This window comes from Poeciliopsis prolifica, unplaced genomic scaffold, assembly GCF_027474105.1.
Source record: "Poeciliopsis prolifica strain line A6 unplaced genomic scaffold, Auburn_PproV2 SCAFFOLD032, whole genome shotgun sequence".
NCBI lineage: Eukaryota > Metazoa > Chordata > Actinopteri > Cyprinodontiformes > Poeciliidae > Poeciliopsis > Poeciliopsis prolifica.
This window is the reverse complement of record NW_026562407.1, coordinates 2,049,213-2,071,061: the sequence shown is the minus strand read 5'-3', so window position 1 is coordinate 2,071,061 and position 21,849 is coordinate 2,049,213. Positions and strand designations below refer to the sequence as shown.

The 21,849-nt window shown below is 39.2% G+C and overlaps 3 protein-coding genes across 12 annotated transcripts in view; 1 reads left to right on the top strand and 2 right to left on the bottom strand.

The window, feature by feature from the left end:
* mark2b (MAP/microtubule affinity-regulating kinase 2b) overlaps positions 1-4,867 on the bottom strand; it is a 60,121-nt gene extending 55,254 nt beyond the window's left edge. For 8 of the 9 annotated variants that reach the window (XM_055051127.1, XM_055051131.1, XM_055051129.1 and 5 more), the window contains exon 1: positions 3,642-4,867. In XM_055051127.1, coding sequence (XP_054907102.1) covers positions 3,642-3,692 — 51 coding nt within the window. In that variant the 5' untranslated portion in view covers positions 3,693-4,867. The remainder of the gene's footprint in view (positions 1-3,641) is intronic. The other variant, XM_055051126.1, reaches the window with a different exon arrangement.
* A 4,212-nt stretch (positions 4,868-9,079) lies between these two features.
* Positions 9,080-15,002, bottom strand: krcp (kelch repeat-containing protein). 2 transcript variants are annotated; one of them, XM_055051138.1, is made up of 13 exons: positions 14,834-15,002; positions 14,477-14,638; positions 14,094-14,175; positions 13,939-13,989; positions 13,315-13,540; positions 13,081-13,158; positions 12,392-12,523; positions 12,116-12,303; positions 10,773-10,969; positions 10,589-10,683; positions 10,454-10,508; positions 10,224-10,321; positions 9,080-9,492 (listed from the first exon to the last, which is right to left on the bottom strand). In XM_055051138.1, the coding sequence occupies exons 1-13, from the start codon at positions 14,893-14,895 to the stop codon at positions 9,272-9,274; spliced, it is 1,647 nt and encodes a 548-aa protein (XP_054907113.1). In that variant the 5' UTR covers positions 14,896-15,002; the 3' UTR covers positions 9,080-9,271. The 2 variants fall into 2 exon arrangements, with proteins under 2 accessions (XP_054907113.1, XP_054907114.1); XM_055051139.1 differs by lacking the exon at positions 13,939-13,989.
* Positions 15,003-15,536: 534 nt separating this feature from the next.
* On the top strand, positions 15,537-21,736 carry cct7 (chaperonin containing TCP1, subunit 7 (eta)). The gene is made up of 12 exons (XM_055051140.1): positions 15,537-15,627; positions 16,229-16,312; positions 17,134-17,203; positions 17,285-17,391; positions 17,472-17,650; positions 18,306-18,477; positions 18,593-18,757; positions 18,843-19,031; positions 19,097-19,194; positions 19,302-19,434; positions 19,911-20,117; positions 21,072-21,736. Exons 1-12 carry the CDS (start codon positions 15,622-15,624, stop codon positions 21,300-21,302), a joined length of 1,641 nt encoding a protein of 546 aa, XP_054907115.1. The 5' UTR covers positions 15,537-15,621; the 3' UTR covers positions 21,303-21,736.
* The last annotated feature ends 113 nt before the right edge of the window (positions 21,737-21,849 follow it).

Genomic DNA, 21,849 nt, shown 5'->3' with positions numbered 1-21,849 from the left:
TTTTAATATTTGAAAATTATACATTTAAAAATATAAAAAAGATAAATACATTTCTCATTTGCTAGGCTCATGTACACTAATGCTGCAACAGTCAATTATGATTAAAAAAAATGTAAAAAATGGAGTGACCAGTAACCCTAAACAATGCTTAACAATACAATTTACTGGATTTATTAATATAGCAAATGGAAGTTGTACTAATCTAGAAAACTCAAAACAATACAAGGTTCATTTTGAACATACAGCTGTCAGAAATAAATAAAGGAAATGCATCATAATGTTAAGCATTAAACTGAAAAGATTTTGCTGCTGTTATTAAATATAGACAATAAGAATAAAGGAAACTTCTTTCCAAGTACATTCCAAGTGTCTTAAAACTATGAAAGGATTTCTCATTTGAGTCAAGATACACCACGGCCTTTAAACCCCACAAAATTTTACATCTTGCATGTATATCGTTCAAAATTATTTTTATGAAAAAGTTGAGAAAATGCTGTGGAACTGCAGCTAATTTTCAAAGAGAGTTTTGATTTAATATCCTAATATACTTCATATTTAAAATACTTAAAAGATTTATCAAAACGATCAACAACACATTGATGTTTTTAAATAATTTACAAGATGTTATCTGAGAGATCTTTAGATTTACATGCAATACAACATTATCTTTCATAAACATAAATAATGTTTTCTTAAATAAAATAAAATTGGTCTTTCTGATTCTCTATGTTTTCTTTGAAAGCTTTTTACATAAAACTGCAGTAATATATATATATTTTTTTTCTTTTTTATGATGTAGAAGAATCCTCCAATTTTCAGTTCATAAATCAGTTATACCTGCAGGCTAGGGCTTTAATTCACCTAAAAAGTGTAAAACCTTTGATATATGATTGATATTGATGTGCTTCCCAAATGCTTAGGCATAAAAAAAATAATGTTTTTGAACACATTTGTTTCCTACCATCACATCACATCCTCTCTGAAACAATACAGCTCAATCCTTTTTAAGCTAACCGTTCTGTTCTGGCTTCGTGCCCCGACAGCGGCGCAGCTAAATACGGAGGTGCGTATCTGTCAGAGTGCGTGCGGTTGTACCCTCACCTACATGTGGTCAACATGCTTTTCCTTTTACAGAACACCGGAGGTAATTATCTGTGCTGTTTAATGTGCCAACACACTCAGGTTGACTCATGGAGTGAGATCAGGGTATGAACAGATAACGTCTGACAGTGGCCTGGTTTTTTCACACAGAGCAAAGACCTCTGAACCCCTCAGGTGTCCTCCACCAATTGGCTGATAAGAGCCAACATACCTGAGCTCTGCTTTTCAGTAGAGAAAGTAGGAAACCAAAAAGATTCATTTGTGTTATTTTTTCTGATGAAATTTCCAAAAATAAAGTTCATTGTAATCTCTCAGCAGATGTTTTTAAAGTTATTTAGAGTTAAATTAAGAACTGTAAAATGTGATTTTTTTTATATAAAGCCCATTCACAATAAATGACAACTCAAAGTATTTTGGGTCCACAGCTTAACAGACCTTTATTCTTCCAACAAAACAATTTGTTTCCATTGTTCAAATCCTTTGCAAAGTACCAAGTGATTATTCCAGTGTATTTAGGAACCCCTTAGCTTAAGAAGAGATAATGGAGCATTGTTTGACATCACATGGTAATGTGTATTGTTGCAGTGCTTATAATCACTTCCTGCACCTGTATAAGCCATGAAATGACAGTTGTGCCTCTCCCCAACCTCGAGGCGTCACTTGAAATCTAACACGACGAAACCTTTTGGTAGATTTTACACAAAACTGAGTATATAGTAGATAGGAACTGAAGTTTAATTGGAAGTTTGTGTTTACACCGTAATCACTAAAAGCTTCTTCCTATTGGTAATGATCCATCGTCACAAGAGACTTCCTGCTGGGAAATATTTAGTTTTCCTGAGTCAACACAGCCCTGTGCAAACAATACGCGAACTGATTTCTTCAGTGTGAAACTACTTCACCGACGTATTACCGTTTTGAATGGCAAATGAGAGCCTCTGTGTATCTAAAAGGTAATGTTCTGGCCCTCTACAAGTAGGCACATTTCACCAAATTCAAATGACTATTTCCTAAGAACCCCCCCTGCCAAATAATAACCACAAAAGATTAGAGATTACAATTCAAAACATAGTCTAATGTGGGCAACAAATGCCACATCTGCTTCAGAAGAAACGTGATCTTTTTAACGTTTCTTATTGCTATCTATTTATTTGCTGGTAGTTGGATACATAAGAAGAAAAACACAAAAAGAACACTATATGCTAAATCTGCAGCGCTAATTATGCATAATATTACACCTTTCAGGCCTTTTACACTTTGTAGAGTATCAAGGTCATATTAGCTCATTCATTATTCGGGTTTTCTGCTACGCTAGCCAGCTAGCATCCAGACAGGCTGCAACTAACATCATTGTCTCAGTAGGAGTGATGGCACTCCTTTAGCTTTCACACCGTGATTGTTTGTGTTTTTTGAGTCCACCAATACTTCCTGATGGGTGAGCCCTTCTGTGAATGACAAGAGACGCTTTGTAGCTTCCTTTCAGCCAGAAGAAAAGCGGTCGTCAGCAACATTTATCTGCTTGGTGTCTTATTAAAGTAATATAGTTGTTGCCAAACACTTATGGTCAGAGAGATGGCAACTTCAGGTTTTCTGATTCTTAGTGTGTGAATGTACATATTTTCATGCTACTATTATGCCTAAATTTATCAAGTGCGGGACAATAATGACTATTTTTATTCTCGTTTCTCTTAAAGTGAAATAAAGTGTCAGTATTGCAGCTTAGTAATACCTACATTCAATAAAAACATAGTTGGAAACTATAAGTGTTGCAGTCATTGCATTAATGAAGGTAACATCGCAGTGCACCGATTGCAGTTTTATACCTCATCACCGATCTTTAAAAAGCCTGACGATTTCAGTTTTGGTCAATGTTTCCTTTTTTGTCTAAAAAGTTACTACATGTAGCAACAAAGTTACAAAAGGGAACTGCAGATGACTTTTAGACCTTTGCAAAGATAAAATAGCGTCAGTGGACGTCATCGCTCTACCAAATTTAAGAAATCTTTGTTGATTTATCGGGTCACCTCTACTGATATCACAAGTTATCAAGTTGTTTTAAATAAAGGACATTTTATTATCAATAATGTATGTTTATTAAACGTTATTCCAGCCAATGTTAAGTCATACAGTTTTGGTTTTAGCATTAACATTTGGGACATAAATTGCCATAAACTGCAATCATATTTCTTACACCACCAATTTTATTCACCATTTCAAATGGATTCTTTGACTACTTTTTGCCAACATACCTGTGCAATGCATTTCTGATCAATTGCAATGACAAATACGTTAACAATCATTTTAAATTGTCTATGTTCCAACAGGTTGAGGTGGAAGAAAATCAAAAAGGAAGACCTGCCTGGAAACACAGACTAAACAGATACCTAAATTTGCTCTGCCCTGCTGCAAGGAGTGGGAAATCCAGCATAATTGCGTAGGCACGCTGGTGAATCACTGTTGTGTGGCAAAAGACAACAAAGGCAGAGCAAAAGGACTGAGGAATCAGTTATTTATGACACTATTCTGGAGAGTTGTCTTACCTGTCCTGTTGAAATCTCAATGACTTGCCCCTGTGAGGGCCTTGTTGACATTTCGGGAGAAAACCGTGAAGAAAGGCCGATCGATCAGCGTCTGTTGATCATTTAAAGCCCCTTGCAGCTAATGGTGGAGGGAAACTTCCAACAGATGTCCCCCGTCGAATCAACAAGTTGAATCCCACATCAGCGGCTACTTAGTAGAGTTAGCCTGCGAGCTAGCGACTAGCTTGTAGCTGCTGCGTGTCCCATGTTTGTCAACGGGTAACAACCGTGCGAAAAGGCTTGTGCTTTTCCACCCTCAGCTTTGCCGTTCGGCTTTAAAAGCATTCAGGTCCAAATAAGCATTTATAAATGGAAATCATAGAAATTTGCAGAATGGGTACGTTTCTGGGACGGCTAGCGTGTTGTGCTAGCTTGGGAGGAAAAAAGTTTAGCAACGGTTGAGCTAAATGGGGACGAGGCAACTTAATTCTTCATAAAAAAAATGTTGTTTTCGTCCAAAGCTAACTCCACGATACTCCTCGACGGCGTTTCAGCGTTCCTCTTGTGCCCAACAGATGTTTCCTTTAAGATCAGGTCCGAGGTCCAAAAACTTTCAGGCCAAAAGTTATTCCCGACTCTGACAGGACAAAGTCAAAATAATCCACTCAGGAGATCCCTGGAAGGAGACAGGAAAGGTCAAACTTTGTAAAAATAGAGACATTGCAGGTGAGAAATGCCGAATAAGAGTCTGTTGCGTTGGCTAACTGTTAGCCAAAATCGCTATTTCAACGTCTCTTTCAAGACAAGGCTTTAGCTAGTTAGCTTCTATCACCCAGCGACAGACTGCAGTGGCGCTGACTGCCAAAAGGGCGACCCGCAAAAAAAAGCCAAAAAAAAAAAAAAAAAAAACTCCCGAATCCACGCAAATGACCGGCGATTTCTCTTTCTCGCGTTGCGTGATTGGAATAAGGTCGCTCACCGAGTGCTGCACTGCAGTGTGGCGATATAGCAGCAGCAGCTCGTCCTGTCGTTGCGCCGACTGAAGGAGGAGGAATCATCAAGTTGTTGAATCCATTATAGGGCAAAGTGGGGCTTTCTTCTTTAGGAGGTGAGTGTGTGTGTGTGTGTGCGTGTGTGTTACGGGCGGCAGGAGGAGGGGAGGGGGGTGGAAAGGCGAGGAGCTGCGCCCCGAATGCGGTCTATCCTGCCCTGATACCGGAACAAGCCAATAACAGCAACATGGCTGCTTGCACCACGACTAAGAGGGAGGGAGTTCTGTGTTCGGCTTTGCTCGATTTTTTCCGAATTTTCACTGCTGAGCGACTGACCGCCCGGAGATGGGAATTCCGACTACTTTCCGGGATCCGACTCAGACGCCTCATCTCAATTCTCAAATACTTTATTGGTTCCAAAGGAAAGTTAGATGTTGTTGTAACTCGTGCTTTCCAAGATTCTTCAAGGAATCTGCGATGCTGATGGTTATGAGGAGAAAGGGTTTCCTGTAGCAGTCTGTATTAACATATCATTTCTAGATTTTCCAGAACAAATCCAGCCTTTTTAATCAGGTTGTTGACCCCTTTTTTGGTCACCTACTGATGCTGCTTCCCTAACAAATGACGGTAGAAAACATTTACATCTAAGTTTCCTCAAGAAATGCAGTTTTAAAAAAAAAAAGACAACAACAAAAAAAGATATCTATTTACATAATTTTTTTTATAGACCCAGTAACTTATCAAAATCTTTCAGTTATTAGATTCTGATGAAAACACGAGTTGGTCATGGCTTGCTCATGTTTTGCTGATTGATTTTGGATCAGATCTAGTTGAATGTAGGCAATAAAAAAAGTGAACTTTTGCATTGTTTTTACTCCAGCTCTATAAACATGCTCCACTGAGTTGCTCTGTCTTTTTTCTTTACCTGTCAACTAAAATAGATGAGGAAACCTTGACAGATTTTACTGTTTGTATGTAATCATTCATTTACCTTTATTTTCCATATCTAATACTTTATTAACTTTTATGGATAAAGTGTGAAGCTTATTGGTAGTATTTAGTTGATTTAAATCTATAACACAAATAAACTATGAGGAGACAAACTTCAAGTCATATTTAATAATTTAAAAAAAACATATTGTAATGTTCAGAAATAATATATGTGCTGTGCAGCAAATATTAGTGCAAATATTGCATAAAATAAATGTGTGCTTTACATTAAAAAGGGGGGAAAGCATAATTCATGAAAATGATTTGGCCGAATGCGTTGGCTCGGTCACGAGCAGCACATTTGTTTGACCGCAATTCCTTCAGGTTGGAAAACAGCAGGTGCTGATACAGATGTCCTCAGTGCGTTAGACTTTTAAAAGCTGTTCGAGAGAAGAAAAAATAATTTAACTTCATCCTTACTGTCAGAAACAATCTAAGTAAATACAAGATTTGCAAAATACAAGATTTGCAAAAATATATACATTACATATCATAAACGTTATATCTGGTTATAGCTGTCTTTATTATTCTGCATACAGTTCTTTATTTCAGTGATTTGAGAAGCACTTTTGCATTTTTTTTTTATTTTACAAATTATACACCAATGTGACAGATGTAAAATGTTTTGTGGAGCATTGCAGCTTTTCCACCAGACTATCTTTCACTAATGAACTGGGTGAAGTACATGGTAAAAATACTTCAGTTTGATGAGACCAAAACTGGACAGCATGGTTACTTTTGGTTAAAACAACTAAGACATTGATTAATATATTTAATGTATATTTTATGATGATTATTCTTTATGATTTGGATGAATCATTTGTAATGAGTAATGAGTTTGTAATGTAATGAGTTTAATTTATTTGACTATATTTTATTATGCAAAGCATTTTGATCTCTTCCCATGTCTGTTGACGTCTTGCTGTAGCTTTAGCTGTTTCATATTTCACAAAAACTGGCATCACACATTCTGCGTCATTACTTAATCAACTTTTTTCACAGAGAGTGTTGCTAATTTTGAAACCACTTCCTGAGTGACAACAATATTAGAAATGACTGAAAATCCTCTCAATAATTATCTGCCTAAATGGTTGGATCATGGCACAAAGGTTAAGTTCTTGGAAGCTTAAATTGACACTTTTCTAAGTTCCTGCATCTACTGTGATGCTAATGCTAGCTTGTAGGAAAGCAGGAACACAAAACATATTTATTCTGCCATAAAATACTTCCACTGTGTACATCAATAACAAAGTGTTATTGCTCTAGCTTATGACAAAGTTTAACATTTCACAAGTCTTGGCAGCTCATGACTCACTGCTGGTGAAACTTTGCTTTTTGTAGTAGTTTTAGGAGCTAATATAAAATCCTAATAATCCAAACTGCTGAATACAATTTAAGTAAAATAGTTGTCTGAATTGTTGCCATCAACCAAAGCAAAAATAAATTAATAAACAATCTGAAAACAGTTGACATAATAATTTTCTTTAAAAAGCATGTAAAGCAAGGATGTTTAACTGTGTTGTGTCATTCCTTTACATCGTAGTTCAAAGAACTTTGCAGATAATAAAGGAACAAAGGTACAATAATTGCAACAAATTTATAACTAAGAGATGATAAAATGCTTTGATAAAATAGTAATTGAACTTCATAAGGAAGCTCCAGTAAACTAGTGCTGTCAGTGATTTACACTTATTTATGTTACTGAATTATTGTTTCCGATCAATGAATATGGGGATTGTTTATTCATTGTTGCACATTTTGACACTTTCCAGCTCCAGTTCAGTCAAATTATGGGCCCTCTGCTCTAAAAATCATTTGTAAATGTAAATGCCCTCTGTTGTTTCTATGTGTGATTGTGAAATACAGACTGCAGCCTCAGATATTTTCAAGTTACTAAGCAACAACAGTAGGTTGCCTCGCATAATGTGGTCTCCCCCATGAAAAGAAAACGAAAAAGGATGCATTATCTGTCAGCTGGGAGATCTGCACAGACGCAAATAGTCACACAATAAGAGGATGTAACAGGCAGAAAATAAAAGACGAATCCAGGAAATGGAGGGCTCCGAGAGACTGGTTCAAAACGACTGGGAGGGAATCCAACTGGCAGGATTTCCCGATGAATCAAGGGGAAAATCACCTTCCACATGTGGTGGGAGGATATTCGAGGATAGGTGTGCCATTAAAGTACTCCATAACGCTTATGTTTTATTATAACATAAAACTATACATATATTGGTTTAGAAAGATTGAACAATTTGTTAGCGCAGTTTTAAGTGGATTTCAATCGTTTGTGGAGGAGGAAAAAGTGACAAATGTCGCCATCTGCAGGCTGTTGGAATATTACAATTGATACTTTTGATCTATCTCTACTATATTTTCAGTGTCAGTTTAGGTTCCCAAATAATCTATCCATCATATGTATTTGGTAATATGTTCCATCAAACCTAGCAAACTACATAGATCATCAGGCATTTGATATCTTATCAGTGTTTCCAGTTTTTTGAGTTTCTGTAACTCAGCAGACTGGTAATCATCAAAAGGAGATTTATCATAATTCTAATACAGTTTGTGATTTATAGGCAGTAGAGCACAGACAATCCAGCTGTTAGGAATTGATAATAAACAAAGCGTGGAGGGAATCAGTGAGAAATGTCATGCACAGTCTGTGAGGGAGCGATAATCTGAACTTGACTTTTACTGACATTAACAGAACAGTGTTGGTGACAAATTTTAAAAAAAAGTGGAGTCTGATATAAAAAATTAAGGTTATATTTACATATTTTTGAATGCAATTTTATTTCTATCACCTAGTAAGTTTAAATAAAAAATAATTTAAAAAAATATAGCATTTGAAATGTCTCACATTACAACCACAAACATCCATGTATTTCACTGGGATTCTCTGTGATATGCACCACTTCATCAAACAGTTTGGTGAACAGCAAGTGTGACTTTCTAGAGTTGTTCAAATAGAAATCTGAAAACGTGGCATGAATTTGTCCATAGCCACCTCGTGAAATGCTAAGCAACGTTATTTTGCCACCCTTTAAATTTGTGGGACAGAAAGCCGGGGAGAGATAATGCTGTACCTAAAAAACAAAAGAGGAATAAAATATTTTTAAACAATAAAATGATTGTTCAATAGAATATTGTAAATGAAGAAATGTTTTTCTATTAAAACCAGGTGATGTAGATTTAGATTAGCCTCTCAAAGTTGACCCAGTGAATGAAGATTTATGAAAAACAAAAATTAAAGGCATAAAAATAACAAATTTAACAGATAAACATTTATTAAGTATAAAGAGAAGCTAACAGGGGAGTATCTAAACAATACATAAAGTAGGTTAAGTACAACCTCTGAAATTGCTGAATGACTTATTTACACAATAAAAAGACAAGAAAATAAAGCAAATTTTCCCAAAGATAAGTTTTAAACATATATACAAAATATTTCCTCAATACACATTCAAAAGCCCAAAAATATGCAGTAGTTTTGACTCCTGATTGCTTATACATAAGAGAACACGCATAAAAAAAATCTCTCCACTAAACTCAAAATATACACTTAAACAGCAGATACCTCGACTTTAATTGCGAAGATATAAAATTCCCGGAACGTAAACGACGTAGAGCCGGTGTTCCAGCGCGTGGAGCTAAAAGGCTAGCTCTTCACGCCGCCGCTAGCAGCTCCTCGACAGGAACGCTCGTGACGTCGGAGTAAAACGTCCCCTCGTTGTCTCCACCTCCGAACACCAGCAGAGTTCTTCCGGCGGAAGCCGAGGAGTCCTCCGAGTCACCATGGTGATCGGGCGTTGCCATGGTGACGACGGAATGCCCCGCCCTCGGCAGGGAGAGCCGCGCGAGCTTCAGCTCGGTCCAACTGTTCGTGTCTGAGAGATGAGAACCGCACATTAGAACCAAACAAAACCTCTCAAAACGTTTCTTTTATTTGCTTATCGAATTCTGAAATGTCTGAGCTTTTTTTTGTTTTCTATAAAATCTCTGATCTTAATCTCTAGATGAGGTTTTGGAGGAAGTTCACTCATGCTAGCAACAGTTCTGCTTCCGGACTGTGTGTTGAGTCCTTCTGAACAACAACTGGAATTTATGACAAATGGATTTATTTTGGTCATTCATGCGACTAATTAAATCCAACCACAATGTTTTTGATTAGGGCTAACCAATTAATTGGGTTAATTGTGATTAATCAATTACTGAAATCATCATAAACTAATTTAGTAATTGATTAATCGTTAACTGGAGTGTACACACTGAAAAAAATCAACATATTCAGTGCTTTAATTAAGCCCAAATATGTATATATTTAGCATTTAGGATAATAAAAAAACAACCTGTCTAAAGGTGTATTTTAGCCCAAACTTCTCAAGTACTATAGGTTTAGAAATTGAATGTTTTTATTTTTATCCTTGAATTTATAGCTAGTATTCCATAAAAAAGACTTAAATGGTAAAATGAAAAGTATGTACAATGTCCTGATTTATCGTCAGAATAATCACCGAAAATAATACTTTGTTGTAGACCTTTATATGATTGAAAGCCCAGCTAGAGCTTCAAATTCAAGTATTTCAGTCAAGTAACTATCTTTTAATCAGCTTCTCACCTGTATTGAAAACGAAAGTATCACTGAGGGCGTTGTTTCCGTTGTAGCCGCCGTGGATCAGGAATTTGGTTTCTGAGAGAACTGCACTGCCATGCCAGCTGCAACAGACACAGACGTTCATCTTCTTGATTTAAAATCCTCCCAAAACTTTTTTTTTCTGCATGTTTTTTCAAACTATTCCAACAAAAATAACAGGAATAAGATTTAAAATGTAACTTTTGCGTGTGTACCTTCGAGGAGACGGAGCTTTTCCTGATGTTTTCACAACTGAAAACTCCATTAGACCTTAAAAAAACAATGCTGAATTTTTAACTTGATATATATTCACACCCAGTGAGATCCGGTTATGTTGCTATGAGCCTCACCGAGGTCCAGTTTGTACATGTCATTGTAGCAGACGGGAGTGTCCCATCCCCCAAACACATAGATGTACCGCTCCTGCATCACACAGGCTGAGTGGCTGGAAGGAAACATGACACAGACGCAGCTAAAGAGTCGAGTTTGAGCTTAAAACGTGTTTGAACGGGTGTTTGGGTCGAGTTCTGATACCCTGATCGGGGGGAGGGTTTGTCTCCCGTGACGATGGGCTGGTACCAGATGGAGAGCTGGGGATCGAAGATGTATAAAGAGTCGCTGCAGCCGTCGGGCTCCGGGTTGGGCCGAGGAAACACGCCGCCCAGAACGAACAGCTCCCCCCGGAACATGCTGCAGCTGTGGTAGGCCAGAGGGGGAACCTTTCCCTGGGCCTGGAAAACAAGTTTCCAGTGAAATCTGGGTCTAGTGATGAACTCTCACCTGAACAAAGTCAAGCCTTCTATCAGCCGGAGGACATTTCCAGGATTAGAGGACTAATGTCTCAGCAAGATTCAGAGAAACTCTAGCGTTTATCTTTAGTCGCATTGATTACTGCAACAGTATCTAAAAAAAAAAAAAACAATCTGCCAGCTGCAGCTGATCCAGAACGCTGCTGCTGGTGTCCTGACTAAAACTAGGAAGTTAGAGCAATACTGTTGTTGGTTTATAAATCACAGAAAGTCTTAGAAACACAATACATGAAAGATGAAGGATCTGCTGCTGTTATATCAACCTTCCAGACCCCTCAGGTCTTCTGGTTCTTCTCTGAAGAACCAGAACCAAACGAGGAGAAGCAGCATTCAGCAGCTATGCACCACAAATCTGGAACAAACTTCCAGAAAACTACAAAACAGCTGAAACACTGACTTCCTTTAAATCTAACCTAAAAATCCAGCTGTTTAGAGCTGCTTTTTATACATGATCAATGAAACATTAATCAATAATCTGAAGTGTGACAATAGCAAAATGTAATGTTTGAATTGTTGACTCAGTGGAATGACTTTGTATCTTTCTTTTTTATGATATAAAGAACTTTGAAATTCTCTGTTGTGAAATGTGCGATACAAATAAACTTGACTTATCAACTAACCCAAGAAGCAATAAATCAATTAATTGAAACAAGCTCAATCTCAACCAAACTACCAAACACTAAATGACACAAGTCTTCAGTCTGGTGGTTTGGTTCCAGCTAAGCTTCAGACTTCTGTATCCATTTTATTTGTTGTTTCTGTTAAGAACTTTCAATGACTTTATACAGAAATCAAGAACTTTCCAAACCTTGAAAGCACCTAATTGAGATTCAAGCATTTTCAGCTGCTAATTAGCTTTCCCTAAATAAAAACCTTCAATTAAATTCACCTGTGTGGAACCTAATGCCACTACATGGAGCTTAGTGGTGGCAGTATAATGATGTGGGGATGCCTCCCTTTTCAGACATTTTGAAAAGACATTTAAAAATGCAAATTTGTGGTTGTGAGAAAATGTAGAAGTGTTAATTAAAGTGCTCCGAATACTTTTTGTGTGTATGCTTTACTCGCCTCCACCATGGTCCACTTCCAGGTCTGGGTGTCCAGGATGTGAACGTCGTTGAACCACTTCTTGTTCTTGGAGCCTCCGAACACAAAGATCCGTTTGGAGTCGGGGTCAAAGATGGCCGAGTGGCCGATTCGGGCCTCGGGGGTGGGGCCCTCCGCCAGAGTCTCCGCAGCCACCCAGGACAAATCCTCTGTTGCATGGAGAGACAGTTTTAATACCCGTCGGAAACATTTGGACTCAAAAAGTCGTTTCCAAACGCAGGGTAGCGTGGAGCGAACCTGTGCAGAGTTTCCACATCGGGTCTTTGCAGAACTGCATCCTGGCTCCCTGACCGCCAATTAAAATGGCCGTCTGAACGTCGATGGGACATAAAGTCTGACCCCAGCGTCCCGACGGGCCGACCAGAGAGGCTGTGAGCGGAGGAAGAACTCTTAATGGAGTGTGGCATACAGAGTTAGGTAGTGACTAGTTACATTTACTTGAGTAAAAAAAATTTTAATTACTTTTAGGATTATTTCTACTATGCTGTATTTTAATTTTTTTATGTGAGTAATTTCATTATAAAGTACTGCAACTCTTAAGTAAAATTTCTGGATTCTCTAAATGAAGAACTAGCATGTTTTAATCAAAAATTCACCAGACCTGCAGTTTCTGTTAAAGCTTCATAAGTTTTACATTGAAGAATTATCTGAAAACATTTTCTTTTGCCTGACTGTTATTTCTTGCTAAGTCACCTGAATATGTCATTATCTACAGTAAGAGCTGTAATTTTTAAAAGTTTAAAACACCTGGAGCTGGAACTAACGTTGGTAGCTGACAGCTAATGCTCATTGTTAAGTATGGTGGAGGATCTGTGATGCTGTGGGTCTGTCTCTCTTTCAAAGGAACCTTGTTAAAGTATGAAATACCAGATTCTGGTCTCAACTTTCGCTCATGTACATTTTATGTGTTGTGTAAATAAACGCACAGGTCTGTGTGGGAGTCTTGGCCTGCCGACTCTTCATCCTGGCTGCGTTCTGAGGAGGCGTCACTCCCGCTTTATTAGCTGGAAAAGACGACAAAGTGAAGAAAGGAGAAACAAGCTTGACTTTACACCTTCGTATCGAGCAACCCAAACCTCTAAGGACTGCGTTCTACTGCACTCTACTAAAAAGCTTCCTCCTAGATGTAAATAAAGGTGAGAAAACTCTTCCTTCCTCACCTGCTGCCTGCACCTTGGAGGCGTCTGCTCCAGTACCAAACAGTTTCTGACTTTTGACTTGGCCTTTGCCTTTCCGCACAGGCGTCGCCTTTTCCTTAACTCCATTTGGACAAATGTTTTCTTCTCCTCTCGTCTTCGACGTCCTGTCTCCACCGTCCTCCTCAGCCGATCGCTCTCTCTTTCTCTTGCCGCTGAGCTCTCGGTCTGCGAGAGGAGCTGTCGGAGTCTGTGTTTATGAGACAAACTGAACATGACTACCAGGAAAGTAAAGAGTGCACACACCTGTGCTAAAATCCCATAATTTAAAAAACATTTTTCTACCTTCCATAAAAGTTGAGAGTTGGAAAAAAAAGTGAAAACTAAAAGAATTGAGCTAACATTTTATTGATAACAACACATAGGTAGCAGAATGAAGGTTGAAACTGAATTAAAGAAAAAAAATTGCACAAAATGAGATCATTTCAGGGTTGCTACTTTCTTCAGGTTCCAAAATATTTGAGGCATTCCTTCTGGAGTTTTTAGTTCACATTGAAAAATAAAGCAAGCCATAGACAAATCACCAAAAAGCTGATTTATGCATTGACTTTAAGCCAATCTGCTATGAGTGAATGATAAATAAACAACCTTTGGTGTGTATTCATTCACAGCTACGATAAGTTCTGGTTGCGAGTTTGTCTGAAAAGAAATACAAACAAAAGTTTAGTGAATCCATCATTGATTAACCAAACCAAAGACATCCTCCCCCTCTAAATGCTTGTGAAAGATTAAATGTGTGTTACCAGGTTTCCTCCCTCCAGAGAAACATTGAGTGTGACGCCGTCTGTCCAGGTTTCTTCTTCCCACTGCTCCCATGAGAGACACCTAAATACATGATTTTAATAACAAAATAGGGAAGGAAAAACGCAAAACATGTGGTATGAAGGCATTCTTGTCCAGGTCATGCAAGCATTACATTTGAAAAGCTCCTAAATCTCTAACATGTCGAAAAGCTAACAATTTTGAACCGATATAAGCTGCTGTTGTGACAATAAACCATATCAAATACTTTACATGTGTATCAATGTCTGGCTTTTTAATTTTTGTTGTTTTCAATTGATCTGGTAAAATCAAAACTACCCATAAAAACATGTTTTTCATTTATTAGTGTTCAAAGTGTACATACTTGTTATAAGGGGTTAGTTTTCCAATCGTGATGGGAATCTGATCAGCGTCGATGAGCTCCGCATTGAGGCAGATCCTTTCCCCCCACGGTCCGCTGCTGAACAGCACCACCTGGCGGACAGATGGCGGAACTGCAGCAGACACTCTGCACGACCCCTCCGCTCTGACAACAAAAAGACGAGTAAAATAAATGCAAAAACTGAGCTTTTAGTTCCCAACAAAACAGAGGCCAGATTTATGTTTTCCCAACAAAAAAAAAAAAAAAAAGGAAACCTCTCTGTACGGTACAAATAAGGAGCAATAAAACCCCACAGTAACAGCAAGCTGTTAAATAACTCCCGTGGAAGAACTATCTTACCTCAACAGCCTTTGAGGCGGCTCGTTTACCCCAAAAATAGCATAAATTCCGAACTCATCCATCTTGAAATCCTCCCTCAATTCCTTTTTAACTTTAGCACAGTTTAAAATGTTAAAACACAATGTTGTTTTGGCTTCTCCCGCCACTGCTGCGTCTACAGCTTCTAAATTCCGCGCTATTTCCAGCCAAATGCCTGTGTTGCGCTTGGTTTGTTGTGAAGCGTATCCTTCCAGGAGGCGGCGGCGGTACCAAACCCTATGTCAGCAAGTGATCCGCCCCCCGCCACGTATCCTTATCTTATATCGAGCGCACTCCGGGTTGAGCTCCACACCCTGCTTCCACGACCACGGCAAGTGTTCAAAAGCATTACGAAACTGTGTTTATTACAGATTGCAGCTATTTTAAAAGTGGCAAATGAGCCTGTTTAATTTTATTACCAATGAAAAAATATTAAATTAAAATAGTATGTAAATAAACTACCCTCTACCGAGTATGAAATAATAACTGTTTCCGTAATATAAGCCTGTGAGAGTTTTAAGTTATTTTAAAGAAACATGTACAATGGCTTGCCCCCAACAGTGACTATATGATGTCTTGAGTTGCCTTAATGTGTTATTTCACTGAGTATCAGCGAGTGTGGTGCAATAAACAAATGCCATTCACGATGTAATTCATGTTTGGGATGTAAATTGTAACGTTGCTCTTGAACGCAGCCCCAAACAAACGTGACGGTCGCAAAGCATTGTGGGATCGGATGCCGGTGAAAGCTTCTCGAAAGAACTGCAAAGATGATGGTGAGTGAGTTAGCATTGAAGCCCCGAAATCAAATCATAATCCGTATCCATCCTTTAATTTATCAGCCATCATTAACATCGGAAGTGTTCTCATTAGACGTGACTGACAATTAGATGTGCTGCAAAGCTGCTATTATATTGAAATTACTTGAATCAAGATGTTATTGTTAGCTCCGAAGGTGTTAGCATCCAGCAATCAATGGGCGTATGTGATGCGACTGGCGATGTCCGTTAGCTTCCTGCAAATAAACGGCTTTATAAATATAACCGAACACAGTTTGTCTCACGTTTTGCAAGTTTTCCACATTGTGGAAAGTTCAGTTTTATTCTGCATTTTTAGTTGTTTTTGAACTTTACATCCAATTCTTTGATTTAATTTTCTTTACGTAGGAGTTCCCCCTTTTGTCTGGTAAGGCATATTAAAGTGGCAAGTTTGACCAAATTATCAAAGGAACCAGCTGGTGTTTACATAGCTGTTAATGTTATGAACAGACAGGAAATCAGCTGCGTTCACATGAGTTAAACTCAACACCCTTCTTAACCAGTTTTACTTTTATGTTGTCAGTTATCTGATACTTGATTTTTTTTTTTTCTCCTGCAGCCCACACCGGTTATCCTGCTGAAAGAGGGGACAGACTCATCCCAGGGCATTCCCCAGCTCATCAGTAACATCAATGCCTGTCAGGTGAGTGGAAGACTTCACCTGTTCGGTCCTATTTCTGAAATAATTTAAGAAATGTAGCAGGTTATTGTTGTTTGTTTATAACAACGGTCCAGGTAAACATAGTTTGGTAGTCCTGAGTAAAAGTATTAATGCCTTTACATATACATGAAAAATGGCTAGAGCTATTAGTGGCTAAAACAGAATCTCTTCATTATTAAAGTTACTAAAGTGGTGTAACATTTCAAACAGCTGCTAGATTTTGAAGTAGTTTTCACATATTTTTCTTTTTTGTTTATTTAAATGATGAAAACATGTAGGAATCTTTTAAATTTGCTGGTCGGCAGTGTGCAGCAACGTAACCCCTTGCCCCCAAAAATTATTTTTCTCATTAAACTGACTTTACATTTTGGCATTGTATTATGATGAAGAGTTTTTACCACTTTGAAGACATAAAACCTTGAAGGAACATGATCCTGGAAACTCCTAATTTGTTTCAACATTCAGACAGTGTGTGGTTAATTCTGCTCTATACATCGTTTCTGAAACATTGACTCAATAACTGATGTTTTACCAACATTTTAAAGTTTACAATAATTTAGTTAAACAAGTTATCTGATAAAACATCAGATAACATGTATATAGTTTATTTGTGAGAGGTTTAATCAAGCTTAGGCCTACTCAGAAAATAGAAGTTGCTGTCAGAAAAACAAGGAAATGTGTTTGTGGGATTTTAAACTACTTCCATTCACAGTTTGTGTTAGGAGTCAAAATAAACTATTAAAGTAATGTGAAATTTAAAATGACTTCCTTCTTAATCATAGTGGTGATGTTTCATCCTGCAGGTGATTGCTGAGGCTGTCAGGACCACCCTCGGGCCCCGGGGGATGGACAAGCTTATGGTGGATGGAAGAGGTGAGAACAGATGAAATTGGTTATTTTGACTCAGCCTCTTGTGTTTTTATTATAGTTATTGGAATGTATTCATTCTTCCAGGTAAAGCCACGATCTCCAACGACGGCGCCACCATCCTGAAACTTCTGGATGTGGTTCATCCTGCAGCCAAGACCCTGGTGGACATCGCCCGCTCCCAGGATGCCGAGGTGAGTTCCGGGTCTGCACATTTTATATTTAAAGTTGGATGAAGTTTTAATTTTTCTGTTTCCGCCAAATCCTCCTCCAGGTTGGAGACGGTACCACATCCGTCACCCTCCTCGCCGCCGAGTTCCTGAAGCAGCTGAAGCCGTATGTGGAGGAGGGTCTCCATCCTCAGACCATCATCAGAGCGTTCCGCACCGCCACCAGTCTCGCTGTTAGCAAGATCAGGGAGATCGCCGTCCCTGTGAAGAAAGACGACAAACAGTGAGTATTTAAACGAGGTGTCCGCGCATCCCTTAAAATTTGTGGATTGAAAATTAGCCCTCAAAAAAATCTTACATTTTGTAGCAGAACTATTTAATCTCGTTTATTTTATGTAGTTTTTTTTCATGGGACTTCACTGTTTTGTCAAAGTTTGAGTAGGTATGCACTGCTTTCTGCGATACAAGGCAGTTGAGGCTACTGCTCCTAGCTGCTAATGTACATTTGCTAGCTAGCTTCATTATGTCCTCACATCCTTAAAAGTCTTAAATTCATGTATTTAAAATTAAGGCCTTAAAATGTCTGAAATTAATTAAACCCGCAAGTTGGCCTTAAAAAGTCTTAAATTTGTCTTAACTTTTTTGTATTTACGCTTTTATAGTGGATATACTTTATTTTTCTTGAGACTTTTCTGTCAAGCAAAAGTTTGTGTCTAGTTAGTGTTTATCTTCGACGCTGGTTCACGTCTGTGCAATGTTACATTCATTCTGTGCAAAAAACCTTGGCACTATTCTGTTGTGATACAAATCTTAAATGTCATTCAGAATGGTATGTAAAAATGTCTGACACCTGCAGAAACCTTATTAATGGCGTTTAAACTAATCAAATCACCTTCTCCTGTTTGGTTGAGTTGTAAATGTCTTATAAACTTTCTCAGGGAGCAGAGACAGCTGCTGGAGAAATGTGCCGCCACAGCGCTGAACTCCAAGCTAATCGCCGGTGAGAAGGGCTTCTTCTCCAAGATGGTGGTGGATGCCGTTATGTCTCTGGACGAGCTGCTGTCTCTCAAGATGATCGGCATCAAGAAGGTGCAGGGAGGCGCCCTCGAGGTTTGTGCTCTCCGTTCAATTTTTGAAAGGTGCTTGAATCTTATGGGATAAATGTGCGAACCCTGGATTAAATGTTAGTCATGAAATTAAATTCTGGATGAAATTCTCTGTTCAGGATTCCCAGTTGGTCACTGGTGTTGCGTTCAAGAAGACGTTCTCCTACGCCGGCTTCGAGATGCAGCCCAAACAGTACGAGAACCCAAAGATCGCGCTGCTCAACGTGGAGCTGGAGCTGAAGGCTGAGAAGGACAACGCCGAAGTCCGTGTGAAATCAGTGGAGGTCGGCCTTCGTCTCAGCATTGAACTCTTTGAATCAGTATTTCTTTTTGGTCTTTCGCATGACGTCTGCAACGTTACCCCCACAGGACTACCAGGCCATCGTGGACGCTGAGTGGAACATCCTGTACGACAAGCTGGAGAAGATCTACCAATCAGGAGCCAAGGTGGTTCTGTCCAAGTTGCCCATCGGGGACGTGGCCACGCAGTACTTCGCCGACAGAGACCTGTTCTGTGCCGGCAGGGTGCAAGAGGAGGACCTGAAGAGGACCATGATGGTGAGACTGGGCAGATTGAACCGGCTGGTCTGAACCGAAGGATCTCTAACTGGTTTGTGTTGCAGGCCTGTGGTGGATCCATCCAGACGTCGGTCGGCGCGCTGACGGACGACGTTCTGGGGCAGTGCGAGCTGTTTGAGGAGGTGCAGGTGGGAGGAGAGAGGTGAGAGAGATTTCCTACTGCTGGTCCTAGAAATGTTCAGTCTGGTGATTGTTTTGACCCTGTAAGGAAGTGGTGTCCTGGTCAACATTTCTTCTTTTTATTCGCAGGTACAACTTCTTTAAGGGCTGCCCGAAGGCGAAGACGTGCACCATCATCCTGAGAGGCGGAGCGGAGCAGTTCACCGAGGAGACGGAGCGATCGCTGCACGACGCCATCATGATCGTCCGCAGAGCCATCAAGGTTCGGTTCTCAATTTTGAGCGGTAGTGGTCCACTTTAGAGACCAGAAGGTTGTTTACATGCTGCAAAGATCATGTCTGGTATTTCCAGGCCTGTTGCATTTAATCATTTTAAAGCATGATAAATTAAAACAAGCTCAATAATTTCCATTTGTATCATTTATTGTTTTTCTCTGACTACCAAAAAGGAGATGACTAAAGTTTAAAGTCTGGTGCTTTGGTTTCAACTAAACCTTTTCCTGAAGAGAAATTTTGTTTACAAAGACTAAATAATTTTATTTGTCTCCAATGCTGACCAATGTCTGAAAATGTAGTGTGCTTTTATGTTCAGGCCTCTTTATTCTTGAGCATGAGATGTTTAGCAAAGGATAATTGGGAATAATAAGATGTATAAAGCTGGTGAAGAGCTGCCGCAATTTCCCCACGGTCTGACTGTATCCAGATGTAGATGAACATGTCGCGTGTCGTCTCTTTCCAGAATGACTCCATTGTTGCAGGCGGAGGAGCCATAGAGATGGAGCTGTCCAAGTATCTCAGGGATTACTCCAGAACCATTCCCGGGAAGCAGCAGTTGCTTATCGGAGCCTACGCCAAGGCCCTGGAGGTCATCCCCCGACAGCTGTGCGACAACGCCGGCTTCGACGCCACCAACATCCTCAACAAGCTGCGAGCAAAGCATGCGCAGGTAGGAAACAAAGCTTTAAGATTGAATTCACACCAGCCCTGTTTAGTCCGCTTTGATCAAACTCGAGTTCGTTTCTCTAGAAGGTCCAGTTCATTTGTGGGGGTGTGAATGCATAATTGAACTCAGAAAAAACTAACTGGTCTATTTAAAAACCTCAAACTCTGATCAGTTCAAATGAATGGCGGCGCAGTTTGAATGCAAATGTGAAATACCAAGTGGACTGGAGACCGCTCGAAATGCAGGAAATGACTACAGCGCAGGGCCTTGTGGGTAAATACAATCAAAACAAACCCGCTAATCTATCGCTAGACGGAGAGATGGGCTGTAGCTTTAGCAAAGACAGAAGAGAAATCTCTAGAATCTGATGCCATTTGTTTACAATTCATGAAGAGCGAACGTTAACCAGCGTCTTCAGAGATTTCTGTCATTTCCTCCAGTAGTTCTTGGTGTAGCGCCACCACAGGTGAGGAAAGGAACAGGTTTTTCAATTAGTCTCTGTTTTTTTACAATGTGAAAGTGAACTGCACCAACTGAAAATGTAGCAAATGTTGCAATTTTGATCCCCAATTAAACCAAGTTTATAAGATTATCAGTGATTAAAATTACGACAAAGGAAAATACTATGAGAACGGAGTCAAACAATAATAAAGTTTAAACAATACGAGAAGAAAGTCATCGTTATTCTCATAATATTATGGCTTCATTGTCATACAAGTTTATTCTTTCTCATTTAAACTTTGTCGTATGTTCTTGTAATACTGACTTTATTCTCGTACAACTTCTTGTAATATGAATTTGTTGTCATTCTATGACTTTATCTTTGTTTTTCTTTGTTTGTTTTTTTACTTTTTGTAGTATAGCCCCAACACTTGTAGAAAAAAATGATCAAAATATGTATTTCTGGTCTTGGTTCCGTTTTTTCCTACAGCTATATTTATCTTTCTGTCTCTGCAGGGTGGCCTCTGGTTTGGCGTGGACATCACCAGCGAGGACATCACCGACAACTTCATCGCCTGCGTCTGGGAGCCATCCGTCGTGAAGATCAACGCCCTGACAGCGGCGTCAGAGGCGGCCTGCCTCATCCTGTCGGTCGACGAGACGATCAAGAACCCCCGCAGCGGCGTAGACGGGCCTCCAGGTGGCGCCGGCAGGGGCAGAGGCCGCGGCAGACCCCACGCTCACTAACTAAACCCATCAATAGAAAAAAGAATACAAACAAAGATGCAGGTTGAAGAATTTCTGGAGGCTGCTTTAGTTTGTAGGGGAGATTTTCAGTGTTTTCAACCCAGATTCTTTGGACATTCTGCTAAAACAAATCTCTCCCCTCTTGTCTTGTAGTTTCTGACCAGCCAACTAAACCATTTCATATTCTCTTCCTGCAGCCAGTACAAGCAGAATGACAGCGGCTTATCTTTTTTTTTTGTCCTGAATCAGGCTGGCCTTTTCTCTGTGACCTGATGGAGTCTGTAACCTTTAGCCTTGTTTTGTTCATAAGGAAAGCTGTTGTTTGATGTGGGGGGCAAAAAAAGCACTGAAAGGATGTTGAGCAGTTCTGAAAACATCTATGTGAAGCTATTTATTGGACCACTGTTATCAATAAATTCACAGCTGAAATCAAACATTTATTCCTGGTGTTTATGCTCAAAGTGGTTTCATAAACACTACAGAATTATTTTAGTGGCATTATATTTTAAATAATTATTTCCATGAAACATATAAACTGTAGGAAAAT